The sequence below is a fragment of the Narcine bancroftii genome, chromosome 7 (assembly GCF_036971445.1).
Source record: "Narcine bancroftii isolate sNarBan1 chromosome 7, sNarBan1.hap1, whole genome shotgun sequence".
Taxonomy (NCBI): Eukaryota; Metazoa; Chordata; class Chondrichthyes; order Torpediniformes; family Narcinidae; genus Narcine; species Narcine bancroftii.
This window is the reverse complement of record NC_091475.1, coordinates 14,739,948-14,755,093: the sequence shown is the minus strand read 5'-3', so window position 1 is coordinate 14,755,093 and position 15,146 is coordinate 14,739,948. Positions and strand designations below refer to the sequence as shown.

At 39.8% G+C, this 15,146-nt stretch overlaps 1 protein-coding gene across 1 annotated transcript; it reads right to left on the bottom strand.

Annotated features, from left to right (window-relative positions):
- Positions 1–229: 229 nt before the first annotated feature.
- On the bottom strand, positions 230–7,943 carry pigp (phosphatidylinositol glycan anchor biosynthesis, class P). Its single transcript, XM_069888945.1, has 5 exons — positions 7,827–7,943; positions 7,079–7,169; positions 5,624–5,696; positions 4,054–4,172; positions 230–2,829 (listed from the first exon to the last, which is right to left on the bottom strand). Exons 2-5 carry the CDS (start codon positions 7,158–7,160, stop codon positions 2,621–2,623), a joined length of 483 nt encoding a protein of 160 aa, XP_069745046.1. The 5' UTR covers positions 7,161–7,169; positions 7,827–7,943; the 3' UTR covers positions 230–2,620.
- Positions 7,944–15,146: the final 7,203 nt, after the last annotated feature.

The following is a 15,146-nucleotide window of genomic DNA, read 5'->3' as shown; positions in this document are numbered from 1 at the left end:
AGATCAGAACCAGCATTCATGGTCATGAACAGGTCACGAAACTAGAGGTTTTCCAGCAGCCTCACAGTGCAAACACTGATCTAAATCATCGTAGAAAATAAATTAAAAATAGTGCAAGAAAACGTCAAGGCACTCTCTGCGGTCTGGGAAACTTACAAGTTCCTGTGGGCACGAATTTAATGATAAACTTATTATTCTTTGAAGGCATCAATACAGTGGCTCATTAACATAAAGCTGATTTCTATGAGGTTTTATTTTCCACAACATTATTAAATGCACTAATACAAGTTTCACCATTGCTTGCTTTAGGAATCATACAAATGAATTGAATCTAGATTCAATTCCTGATATGGGCAGTCAGAATCAGGTGGAATAATAGTATGAATGGCATGCCCTGAGTTGAAAAGAAGCAACAAAGGAATCTGAAAGATAAGTGAATCTTCTGAAAGTTATAGGGGTCACCACAACTTTGAAACAATGGCAATCACGTCATCTTCCAATATTTGCGGTCCACACTACCACTAGAATTGCATTCCTTCTGCTGCTTTCCACAAGTATTTTCCATAAAGAATTAGAAACATTTAAAACAAAGTATTTTACAGTCAGCAATAAAATGATCACACTCCAGAGATACCAAGTATTTTGTACAGTATAAAACATAGAAAAAGTTATTTATTTGAAAGCACAAGAATTTGACAAAAAAAATTACTATTTTGCAGCTATTAAAACAAACCTCACTTAACTTATTAATCATAAATATATTATTGAATACTGGTTCCTTTGTAAATAATATCTAGATGAGCAAATGGCAGATAAGATCCAGTTTATTCAATTCAAATCATCTGACACAAAAGCTTTTATGTTCAATTTACTCTTTCTCCCATTTTCATTTCACAATTCATATTATTGTACATCTTGTGTCTTCAACACGAAAAGAAAATTTGAATGATCCGAGATTAGCTATTTACTTGAGGATTGCAGGATGAAAAAAATTAACATTGTGTTTTTTTTCCCTCCCCTGTCAGGATCCTGACCAGATGATGTAATGAAACTTGATTTCCTCTTTCCATCCTGAACAAAAACTTCATATCCATTATAGATTATAAAGAAATAAGTGATGAAATGGGACTCCATTCAAGTTCCAGCTATCTAGACCGAAGAACAATCGTGTCCTATTTTCATTTACCTGTTTTTTCTTTGTTGGTTTGTTCGGCCAGAAATTTGCATTACCTAGACTGAGACAATGCTGAACAACATCGTGTATACTTTCTGATAACATACAAGAGATGATGCTTAATGCATTCACAGCAGACATTGCTGTAAGAAATGCAGTGCTTCCTTTCCAAGATTGTTAACAGATACATCTAGTCATTCTCTTAAACAAAGGACGAGCCTGGCAATATACATATGTGGCAGCCCATAACTGTGGAAGCAATATCAAAGATACTGACTGGACGATCTAAAGGGCATTTCGTTTTGATATTTCTCATTCTTCTCTCAAAACAATTTTGCCTCAAATTATTAAGAAGACGATTGTCTTCAATTGTGCAACAATTGTGCCAAGGTTGAGATGAGAATTGCTGGAAGATATTCCCAGAGGGATAAAAAGATTAACCACTTGAACACCCAGGTCCTAAAGTTTGTAGAGTGGTAAATAGCGACTAAGGTCTTGCACCCTCACTAGTGGCATCAGGATATGCTATGGTCTGGATTAGGTAGAAATGCACCCACATTTAACTATGTACTGTGATCAATGCAAGAACAGGGTTTCTTTCATTACAAGTTGCATCCAAAGAAACATGCCTGACATTGGAGTCCAGCCATTGTCAGAGACTAAAAATTTAACTGAACCAGTCAGATGTGCAGCACTTGGTTCATAAGTATGTATGACAGTTCACCTTATGAATTTGGCTGGTTAGACGAGCACAGGAGGCCAGGATTATTCTCCAATTAGTCCTTTACTCCAATATGTAGAATTATTAGAATTGCAAAGATGAAAAAAAGGCAGTTTCGAGGACAGGTAAACAACAAGTATTTAGCTCGTTAAGTTTACGAATATTCACACATTCACTAACACCTTCATCTTGCCAAACTGCACTGACACATTCTGCTCAAATCCAAGAGCAGAGAGCCTCCCGAGACCCAACTATCTTATCGGTATCAACGCAGAGATGGGCCTTGGTCTCTGTGCCCCTTTAAAAAGTATCGTTGGCGCACACATGAAAGTTTATTTTTAAAAAATTTAAAAAAGAAAGAAAAAAAAATCCAAGAGCAAATTCCCTTTCGAACACAAACCCGATGTGCCCAAGTGTGTTAAATTAATGAACGGTTCGACTTTTAACAAGTTATTGACAGCAATTAAATGGATAAATCCTGGCCATTCTTTCTCCAAGAACAATTTTGGTGTTATACCAAGTACAGTCATGCAATTAATACTGCAAAACCATGGTCTATGGACTACACAGTTTTTAAGGTAGTTCATTTATCTGCTAAGGCTTTCATGGAACCCAAAATATTATTAATTTTTAGAAATATCAGAGTTGCATAAAATTGCTCAATTAAATGCCTTTGATGACAACATTTGAGAATAAATATATAATAGTATTATTATTACTATATCTTATAGGTCTGAAGCATTACTGGATTTCTGAGCAGATGAATCTATATTCTTATCAGCACGAGGCCGCCATGTGACTACCTGATCACCAGATTCCTCATGGGATGCGGAAAGAAAGAAAATTCGATTCACTTCACTGATGGAAATATCCTGTAGGGCAGGGATTGCTCCTTCAACGTATGGTTTGCTCTGCTGGTTTTTAGCATAATTGTCTGAAAAGAAAAACATCTTTCTACTAAACGACAGAACCTGGAGGTTTGATTTTTTTTTTAAAAAGATCCATAATCATTAGGTAACAATAAATATCAAATCATGTACAAACCATCTTTCCCCTACAAATAGGCAATGGAATGACAAGAGATTCTAACACAATATTTACCATTCATAGGCCAGAGAAATGAGAGAATTTGGGGTTATTCACTGGAGTCCAGAGAGTGTTCAGGTTTAAAATGAGGCTTTAAAATCATGACTGATGGATAGGGAGAAATTCTTTCCACTAAGAAAAAAAGTTAACAAACCAAGATTACAGATAGAGAATTAACAAAACAACTATTGAGATGAACAGAAATAGTTTTGCAAAGCATGTTGATTTCATACGAAATGGACAAACTGAAAGGGTGGCAAAAGCATTTGAAAAGTAATTCTTAAATGAAATTTAAGGGATAGAAAACAGGGAAGAACTCCTTAAAAAGAGTACAAGTGTCTCTTTTTTATTATAGCTCTTTCAGAAGAGGTTTAATGAACAGGTTTACATTTACAGGCAAACCCAAAGTGCCTGCAAAATGTTGATAAACTGCCTCAATGAACCACTCTTAACAAATCAGTGGAGCTGACTGAAAGACAGTTAAGAGTCAACCACGGAAATGTGAGTTTGCAGGCCAGGATCAGATAAAGGACATTAATGAATCTGAGAACTTTTTTTTAATATAATCTGGTACTTTCATAGTATTACCTTTTTTCAACACAGAAATTCTCCAATTCCTCTGGTAGGGTTTTAAATCGTATCTCTGGATTATCAGCCCAATCATCCAATACTATCCCAGTAACATTATACTGTCATAATAACAGAACTTGGTATTTAAATTATATGAAGTCACATTAACTTAACATATCACAGCATGAAAACTGTGTCTTATGATGGTGCATGAGAATCCATGAACAATGTTGAATCATTATCTTGTATTCCCCCCTCCCCCCAATTCATCATAAAATCTCAATACTGGAACCAAAGGAAAAGAGTACTTCCCATTTCTTCCAATTTTCCAGAAAATTAAATACGCTTTTCATACAATTTTTGTAAAAGATTACAACTGTTTGATTTCAAATGCTTTAAATTATTCCCAATAGAAGAAACAAACTAACCAAGGTATCTAACTATCAAATAATTTGTGACAATTGCTCTATCCCACTTTATTGAATATGACATTTAAACTTACCAGTAACGGTATCCACAGAGTCTAGTGGAGCTGTACTCATCATGTTAACTCCACAGAGTAAAATGTAAGCAATTACTATGACGACAAGAAAATAGATAGGCAAGGCTACAGCCCAGTACCTATGGAAAATATTAGTATAGTGTTAAATCGCAATCAAATTCACAATGTTTTACAATCCATCAAAAAGGTAAAACATTTAAATAAAGTTTTGTGCTGAGATGGTACATATTAACATAAAAATCTTATTTGACTCCTTGTACATTTGCATATTAATAACTGTCGATAGATCACCAGGGGAAGCCCTTGAGCATGTAACAAATGGCAGACACAAAGTTAGTTTTCTTCTACTTTGATTGTTGTACACCAATGTTTTCACTAGAAATAATCACATTTCTCCAAAATTATTCCTGAACTTAAGATAGCACAGAGTCCTTAGCTGGTTACTTTTAACCTGCAAATAATTGTTATTTGTGCATGATAAGTTCCCATAAATAATTATGAAAAGGATTAACCAATTGCCCACACACCAAAACTCGCTAATATTCTATTAAATTTGCATGACGTTGTTATAGTAAATAAAGGAATAATATTTTGACTGTGACATTCTCCCATTTTCCAGTTCATTTTATTTGAGTGGGACCATCTCTTTAAGAGGACAGATTTAACAACCTGCCTTCAGGATTTGAAGTGACTGTGAAACTAGCAGCAAGCTTTGAACATCATGTTCCTTTCACTGGATACATTTGCAGAGTCAACATAGAAGTCCTGGAGAAGCCAGGTGAAAAAGGCAAAGACCATGTGTTCTGGAGGCCATTTTAAGGAAGCAGCACAAGAGTAATGAGCTCTTTGACCTCCTTTATAGGATTGAGAAACTCACTTGGCCTCATTGTGTGGTTATAGACAAACCAGAGTTCCTCCTGTTAGTATAGTGGGATGAGAGACCACTTCAACTGACCCACAAAGGGTTTTAAAGTTGCAGAAGAAATACTGCACTTGACTGATCCAGAAGGCGGCTCTCATCTAAAAAGGTCATTTCTCTGAAGCACCTCAACAAATGTGTTGTGAGTTATCAACATTCTGTCATTCTGTCCCTGTCACCCACTTCAGGAACTGCTAACTTCATCGTAAAGGCTGCGTGCCTTACCCATCTTAGAGCCTGCGTGCCTCATCAATTTCAAATCTACGTGTCCTCATTGAATTTCTGAAACTGAACTTTGAACTGCCTTCCGAGAATTGAGTCTTGACTTGTGGTAGCTTGGGTTATTCCACACACATCAATATTCACATATAGTTAGATAATTGTATATAAATGTAGTTAAGTTTAGACAAGCTAGTGAATTGTTAATAATTTAAAAATATTATTTTTAAATATAACACCATTTGGGCTAATTTTTTTAAAAATTGCTGCTGTCATGTACAAATCTGTTCCAGAATTTCTTGAATCAGGCAAAACATTCAGCGGAACCGATACCTTTCTTATTTCAACATTCACTTAATAACCTCAACTATATCATAAATTGTATACATGCATATTTTATATTGAACCAAAATCATTGCCAACACCACTTACTTCTGTGGCCAATAGGTGAGACCCACTGAGTGCAGCCACGATTCTGGAACATAGGCCCATACTAAATATAGAACTGTGATATAAGAATAATAAATTAAGTGCAAAATTAATCAGCAAAACTGAAGCCTGTTTCAGCAACCATCGCTGATGTCTTAAGAAAGTTTTATTCTACCTTGTTAAATTACTTGAGCCGTTACATTATTGTTTCAACAATTCGATAATCATTTTCAAAGTATTATTCATTTGCTACAATAGCATCAGCAAATCATAAACTGAAGAACAAATTTCATGAACCAGATTTAGTTCTGCACCATAAGGTTATCACACTAATGCAGCCTCCATGATTACAGAATTGCTAAATTAAGATGATTCGTCAAAGATATTGATTAAGTAATATCTATTGTTCTCTTTCTATTCCCTCTGAGTGCATTAATGCCACACTGATGCAAACACCTGATTCACACTAACCCTGCAATTATAAGCTAAATAATATCCAGCTGGATGCAATAGAAATGACCTGATTAAATTTTAATAACATTAAATTTATCGTGCGGAAGCCTCTTGCTCCATCATATCCATGGCAGCTGAGAAACAGTGAATTGAATAAATTTCACTTCCCAGCCATAATTTTGCATGTTATTTCAAATCTTGTAACATGTTCATGACAATAAATTCTGACCCAGATGCTCATTAAATGCAGTGATGATTTCTACCTTCACCTTTCTGGCCACAACTTCAAGAATCCAACCAGTCCACGTGAAAAGATCTTTCCTCGATATTCCTCTAATTCTTCCACCAATTACCTTAGATTGAAGGTCGCTATTGATTGATCATTCTAGGATTGGAAATGCCTCCTCCCATTTAGTTTGTCTGGGTTCATATGCATCTTAAATAAATTCACCCCGCACACCCTCACCTCACTCTACAGTCGCTTCTATATCTGAAAAAAACAGCCAAATCAATCATTCCTCAAAGTAAAAACATTCAGCTGGTCTCACACATCCATAGGAGGTTACCAAAGTTTCAGGCCAGAGCCCTTCCTCAAGGATTTCCTTCAAACGACAAAAGGTGATCTCAACCTGCTTTATCAGATAATTAGCTGGAAGGAGTCACTGGGTTAGAGAAATGGTCAGTCAATCTTTCGCGTCAGGACCCTTTTTTTTTGAGGCTAACGTGTGAAGGGGATAAGGGAGGAGTCCATCCAGCTTCCTGCTATTTGATCAAGATCCCTGCATCTGCTATATTGCATCTTTTGCCACTAATCCCTGGTGACAAATCCTCCTCTCATGACTCGTGTGTTCATCAAAATAAATTTTTATAAAACTGATCAAAACCATAGGGCATGATGGGGTAAGAGGTGGTGTTAAAATTGAAACACAATAACCACCATACTTTCTTTGACATGTAAAAAAAACTATTCTTGAACCATATAATGAATTTTATAACATGACTTACTGAATGCAAACTTTGAGGCAAGAAACAGGACAAATCCATAAATGGCCCTTTCAGGTAACGGTGAAGGAGAGGTCACTGCCATTGTTCATTTCTAAGACAGACAAATGAACATTTACTGAGATATTGAAATATATCCTGTGACACAGCATGGCTGAACTATTAAATTGCAAACCGCTACTCATTTTGCACATTAGCCTATTGATATTTTATTCAACTCAATATACAATGAATCATAGAAACTTGTGGCGGACCTCATTCAGCCCACCTTGTCCATTGCAAACAAAAGGTGATATTTATGTTAATATTTCCCATCTTTCCCAATGGGCACGCCATATTTCAATTAGTTATTTTAGTTTTATTTAACCTAAAAAAAATGCTGGATTCAATTTAAACCCAAAGTTGTAGATATTTTGGAAGCGACTTTGTTCACATAGATCAGGTGAGGTTTCATTCATTAAAGACTACAATCTCCTGGTGCTGGGAGTCTTGTCCATGCGAAAATAAAGGACCATCCAATCACATCTACACCAGTAAATGCCTACTATCTGTAGGCATCTCCCCCCCCACCCCACCCCATCCTCCCAATGTATTTGCTCTCTTGCACCAATGCGAAGCCTGCTGTATCTGAGGGCATTGAGAGCTCGTTCCAGTGCAGCCCCCAGCGACCCTCTCCCCATGACTCCTGCTGCCCATCCCCCTCCCCGGGGTCACAGGGGGGCAGACACCACCCCTTCGATCTTTGTCCTACCAGAGAAGGACAGAGCATCGCTCGAACGGCGACGACCTTCCCGTTTAAAGGCCAGCTGATGATGCCCATCGTCAAGCAGCCAGCACGGCGCGACTTCGGCCTCCTGCCGACGTCACCCTCCGCGACGGCGCAGCGCGCATGCGCGGGTCCTCCGTGCCGGCCGCGCACAGGGACGGACCGCGGTGGCGCCGCTCTTGGAAGGGCGGAGAAGTTGCAAAGTTTGCAGAACCTCTCCGTTCTGAAATTCTCTGGATCGGGTATGACAGAACAAAGACTATTCTTGGACCATATAATGAATCTATTTCTAAATTTGACTTTTACAACAAACTTTGAGGCAAGAGACAGGACAAATCCATAAATGGCCCTTTCAGGTAACGGTGAAGGAGAGGTCACCGCCATTGTTCATTTTCCAAGACAAGACAAATGAACGTTTACTGAGATATTGAAATCTCCTGTGACTCAACTATTAAATTGCAAACTGCTGGTGTTGCATTTGACCCAGTTGCCTCCCTAAAGCATCTGTAGAGCTTTCTGATTTATATCATCAACAGTGAATGGTTGTCTGAACTCAAACTTGGAGACAAGAAAGGTTGAGGAGAGGTTACCACCCTGTATTCCAACGGCTGGAGACTCTTCAACCACCCCCTAACTCGATTATTCACAAAATACTCTGAAATGACAAACAAAAAAGGTTTGACTGCACCATTGGAAGGCCATTTTGCACTATGGTAACCAAAGATTTTTTGTGCATTTATTCTCTCTTTTAAATTTAATGAATACTGTGCTTTTTTTTTAAAACCACATACATGTTCGGCGGCAGCAAGTAAAAATTTTATTGCAAATGTGGTTGGACAAACAGATAAGACAGACAAATTAACAGTCAACTGGGCTGAATGTTTTTAATACATATGTGACGTACCATCAATAATTCACAAAAGGCTGAGTCGTGAAATAATCAGGCTTTTAATGGTTAAGACCAGGCGGAACACTAACAAACAACCCTCCACCTCCTTGACTGATCAGAGCCAATTAATATGGCTTCCACCTGCAAGGGACTATGGGTCGGATTGATCTCGGGAGGCGTGTCCAGTCAGTAGCAGCCAATCACAGTATAACAGTGGTTATACTGCCATGATCATATTGAATGGCGGAGCAGGCTCGATGGGCCATTTTTGGCCTACTTGTGTTCCTACTTCCTATGTTCTTATGTTCCTATGTTACCACAATATGATAACATTCAATACTACAGCTCCCAACACTCATTTGGTATCCCAGACTGATCATGCTTCAACACATGTTGCTTCTCAAACTCTGTTGCTCCACTAATTTTCATTTATCCATTATTCTCTTTCTCTTTGTTCCTCAATCAAAATTTAAGATCTCGGCCTAATGTATGAATTCCATACCTCCTATGCCAGGTCAGATCCTCTGCATCTGCCCACATCCTCATTCCTTCATTTATCATGCCCTACACAGAATTCCTTTATTTCATTCCACCAAAAGTGGGACATTTTCATGCAGTTAAGGCAAATCATTGGAAATCAGTTTAATATTTTCTCCCACTTTTAAAAAATTCTCTGAAAACTACATTGCTTCGCTGTTCAATTAGGGTTATTTTTTTCCCCTGTTGCTGTGAATACTGTTACCCTGGGCCTTTGATAATGTATTTGTTGGGATCCCTCAAGAAATTTTCAGGTGATCTTTTAAACCAAAGCCGCTTTCAAGTGCATTCACTGCCAAGAATGCGCTTGCAGAAGCAGATGCAGCCCTGTGGAATGGTCTTTCAGGTGGCAGCCATGAAAGCGCTGTGCTGTCCACCTGAAAAGGACAGCTGCAGGAGAGGCACCTCGGAGCGCACTCCAGCTCCTGTCAGCACGGGACGTTGGGGCAGGGGCAGTGGGGAGGGGGGAGCTGTCAGGCGCGGGGAGGGGGGCAGTCAGGCACGGGGAGGGCGGGCTGCCAGGCGCGGGGATTTGGGTTGCTGACTGATTGTCATCAGCCCGCCCCCTAGCAGCTGCTTTCAGGCAGCTGCATTCAGGTGCCTTGGGGGACTGGTCAAATACGGAGATTATATCTCCCAGAGGAGGGTTGGTGAGTACTCCTCCAAGCCACGTCAGGCTCTTTCAGGTGGCTTCCTGACAGCCGCATTCGGGTAGAATATGCCCCTTTACATCGGGGTGTTCTGGCCCCCTGAAAGAGGCTAAAGCCTCTGAAAAACACTTCTTTTGTAAACAATATGGTAATGTGTTTAATTGGGGAAGGGCTAATTACGGTGGGATTAGGCAGGAACTGGGGAGAGTAAATTGGGAACAGATGCTCTCAGGAAAAAAACGCAGATGTGATATGGGAAATGTTTAGGAACCACTTATCCAGAGTTCTGAATAGGTTTGTCTGACTGAGACCATGAAAAGATAGTAGGATAAGAGAACCTTGGTTGACAAAAGAGATGAGGCATCTAGATAAGAGGAAGATGGAAGCATGAATAAGGTTTAGGAAGCAAAAAAAACAGGAAGGGCTCATGAAAATTATATAATAGACAGAAAGGAACAAGAAAGGAATAAGGAGAGCTGGAAGGGGGCGTAAGAAGGCATGTAGGATTAGAGAAAACCCTAAGCTTTTCTATACATATGTGAAGAACGGAAGGATGGTGAGTGTGAAGGTAGGGCCACTTAAGGATATAGGAGGCCATGTGTGCCTGGAGGCAGAAGAAGTAGGGGAGGACCTAATACTTTGCTTTGATATTCACCAGAGAGAGGTCAGTACAGAAGAAACGTATGTGCTGGAACATGTTCAGGTTAATAAAGAAGAAACATTCAGATTGATAAGTCCCTGGAACCAGACAAGATATTCTCTAGGTTGCTACAGGAAGTGAGAGAAGAGATTTTCTGGGGCATTGGCAATGACCTTTGCATCCTCCCTGGCCACAGGGGAGGAATTCGAAGATTAGTGAATGCCAAATGTGATCCCCTTGTTTAAAAATGAAAATAGGGGGGGAATCCTGGGAATTATAGACCAGTGAGTCATATTTTAGTGGTGGGCAAACTATGAGAGAGGATTCTTAGGGACTGATCCACGAGCATTTAGAAAAGTATAGTCTTCTCAGGAATAGTCATCATGGCTGCTACCATTGTGGAAGAAGGTTCAGGAACCTGAGGATGAGCACTAGCGGTACAACGACAGCTTTTTCCATCGCTGCTACAGATTCCTGAATGATCAATGAACCAGACACACTCTTCTACCTTGACTTTTCGTGCACTATATTTATTTTTGTACGGTGGCTTATATGAATGTTTTCACTGTGATGTTGCCACAAAACAACACATTTTTTGATTTGTTCATGACAATAAATAAATTCTGATTCTGATCCAATGAGAACATATCATCTACAATAAATATCAATGAAACATCACCCTTGGCGAATATCTGCAGTTTATTTTGTATTGATTTCCAGTAGCATTTCTCTGTAATTTCTCAGCTAAGTTCAAAAAGACAGGGGCATATTTTTTCCTTGTCATCTGTACCACAATTGTGCAGCAAACTGGTCTAAAAATACCCTGTAACCTTTAAGAATGCCCCTGTTTATTTGCCTTTATTACGTGTTCACAAGATATAGGAGCAGAAGTAAGCCTATTGGCCCATTGAGTCTGCTCCACCATTCTAATCATGAGCTGATCCATCTTCCCACTCAGCCTCTCTCCCCAGCTTTCTCCCCGTAACCCCTGATGCCCTGACTAATCAAATACCTGTCAATCTCTGCCTTATAAACACCCAACGACCTCACTTCCACAGCTGCCTGTGGCCACAAATTCCATAGACTCACGACCCTCTGACTAAAGAATTTTTTTTCTGCATCTCTGTTTTACATTGATGCACTTTTATCCTGAAGTTGTCCCAGCATCCCCTACCACATTACTCTGTCCAGCCTTTCACCGTTCAAATGCCTATATGAGCTCTCCCCTCATCCTTCTGTACTCCATGAGTACAGTCCAAGAGCCGACAAATATTCCTCTTATACTAACTCTTTCATTCCTGGTATCATTTGAGTAAATCTTCTCCGAACCCTCTTCAACACCAGCACATCTCTTCTGAAAGAAGGTGGCCAAACTGTACCCAGTACTCCAAGTGAGGTCTTACCAGTGCTTTATAGAGTCTCAACATTACATCCCTACTCCTATATGCTGTTCCTCTGGAAATGAATGCCAGCACTGCCTTCACCTTCTTTATTTCTTTGGTCACTTGAGATCATGATCCACCTTTCCTCGGAGCTGACCCCCAGCTAATCCCAGATCAATAGTTGGGACAGCAAATGTGAATTTAGCAGCTTGAGCTACTTAGGATTTAAAAAAAACACCTTGGAATCTATGTCAATGCCTTCAGATGAGGGAGAGATGGAATTTATAAAAAAAATATATATTGGAATTGGACTCAGTTGAGAGAAGGTGTTAAGTCTGTATATTCTCTCATCATGTATCCATCACCATTATCTGTGTCCACGCTGTTAGAAGTGAATATCAATTATTGGAGCAGTCACTCGGCACTGAAGTTTTAATTGAAGTTTAATCCTTTACAGGAGAAGGAATCAATATTGGAGCTCGTGCTAAGTAAACAGAAAGTGTTAAATACTTTCAACCCAGTCAGTGAATATTTGATCACTAATCACCCTTCTCTAAATACACAAAGATGTAATGGCATATCTGATCCCTCCGTGGCAGAAGCACAAAAAGTGATGACACATCTTGCATTGATCTATGGGAAGCGAGAAGTCTGAGCCGAGGAGGAAAATTAAAGTCAGCAAAAGTTCATCATTGCAGTTGACCTTTGTATACCCTGTGCGGACTTTGCCAATCAATGGAATGTCATGGGGTCACTGACTGGTCAGAGAAGCAATCAATGATAGCGGAGGGCCTAATAGAGAGCTGGACATGTCAACTTTTATGCTTTAATCAGGATGCATTAACATTTAGCAGCAGGGAAAGACAAAAAAAATCTAATTTTCATGTTCTACAGAAAGCAATTCCACAATGGAAAATATATTTAAACACTTAAGAGACAAATTTTCCTTTTCTGATCCTCAAATTAACTAGATTAGACTTTGAACAGAATGTGTCACTGAATAAACAGAAAGTCTTACTTATGCAAGGAAATCTTCTGAAAGAATACTTTTTTTGGTCTAATTTGACTGGAATTAAGTGTAAATCTGCTGCAGAGACAAACCTGTAAGGCGAATGGTAGGGCCCTGGAGAGTGTATTAGAACAGAGAGACCTAAGTGTACAGGTGTGTAGTTCCCTGACAGTGGGTGATTCTGCTGAACAAGGGAAGAAGGAATTTGCCTTCATTGGGTGGGGTATAAGAGTACGAAAGTTGGGACTTCATTTTTCAGCTGTGTGGGGCATTGGTGAAGCCAGGTTTAGAGTACTATGTGCAGTTGTGGCCATCCTGTTGGAGGAAGAACAAGATTGAAAGGGAAGGGATGCAGAGGAGATTCACCACAACATTGCTGGGAACAGATGGGGTATATATGCTGGGTCTTCTTTACCTGGAGGGAAGGAGTCAATGGTTTTCAAACATTTTCTTTCCACTCACATTCCATCTTAAGTCACCCCTATGCCATTGGTGCTCCATGATTTGTAAAGGATTACTTAAGGTGGTATGTGAGTGGGAAGAAAACGTTTGAAAACCACTGTTTTAATCATCCCTCATTGACTCGTTATGTGCACGGTTTCATAACTCCAAAGGAAATGGGCCAATGACAATTTTTCTGAAGCAAAATATTTCAGTAACAATTGAGTCTAGAGCAGTGGTTCTCAACCTTCCCTTCCCAGTCACATCCCACCTTAAGCAATCCCTTGCCAATCACAGAGCACCCATAGCGTAGGGATTACTTGAGATGGAATGTGAGTGGAAAGAAAATGTTTGAAAACCATTGGTGTATAGGCTTAGAAAAACATGAGGGGTATGGATAAAGTGAATGTCTTTTTTTTTCCCCAGAGTAGATGATTCTGAGGACTAGAGGACTTAGATTTAAAGTGAGAGGGAGAGATTAAAGAGAGACCCAATGGGCAAATATTTCATTCAGAGAGTGGTCCATATTTGGAATGAGCTGCCTGAGGAAATGTAACATGCTGTATAATTTCTAAATGCACAGCGAAGTGCAGCAATAAAGTTGATTTTGCATTTGTTTTTGGTGCTATACGCTATTATGGAGTGGTGGACTTGATGGACCAAATGGCTTAATTCTGTGGCTACGTCCTAAACGTCACAGATAGTAACGGGGTGAATGACTTGATCAAACACAAAAGTGCTGGAGAAACTCAGCAGGTCCCTAAGAGGCAAGATATATAACCAATGTTTTGAGCCTGAGCCCTTTGTTAAAGAATGAACAAAAAGCAGACAGGCCCCCACCTGCTTTTTGTTGACACTATGACATCAGGCCTGAAATGTTAGTTATTTATTTTTACCTCCTATGGATGCTGTGGGACCTGCTGAGTTTCTCCTGCACTGTCTATGCATTTATTGCAATCACTGTATCTGCAGACTTTCATGTTCCACTCCGAATGACAAATTCATTTGTTCTTTTTGTTAGAGGAATGGTGGTAAAGATACTAGAAGAACTCACTGCTTGGGATAAAGTTTTGGCATTCCCTTTGTTGCACTTACATGGGGTGCTGCGTTCCAAGAACAGATCCCATTCATCAGTGAGCCACTCAAATACCTGCCCAGGATAGAATGCTAAGTTTCAGTCTTGGGAACTGAAGGCAGTAAAAGTCACCAACACAGAGAAGTAGGGGTGACAACAACCATCTCATAAAAAGCCCTGATATGCAGGTTACATGCCTGGAAAGGGTTAGAATCCCTTTACAAATAAAAGCAGGATAACATTCCACAATAAGATCTATCAAATTTCAATAACTGTGGAACCGCTGCTTCTTCACAACATCAGACCCTGGGGAATTGTCAAGAATATAGAATTAGTGTAAATGGGTGGTTAATGGTGAACATAGACCTGATGGGCTGAAGTGCTGTTCAATGCTGTATCTCACTGTCACGGCTGCACCTCACTCTCTGCTGCACCTCACTGTCACCCCTGTCTCTCACCGCCACTGCTGCCTCTCATTGTCACCGCTGCCTCTCACTGTCACCCCTGCACCTCACTGTCACTGCTGCCTCTCACTGTCATGCCTGCACCTAACTGTCACCCCTGCCTCTCACTGTCCCCCCTGCTTCTAACTGCCACTGCTGCCTCTCACTGTCACCCCTGCACCTCACTGACACTGCTGCCCCTCTCCCTATCTCACCACCTTTGCTCTGTCTCCCAACTG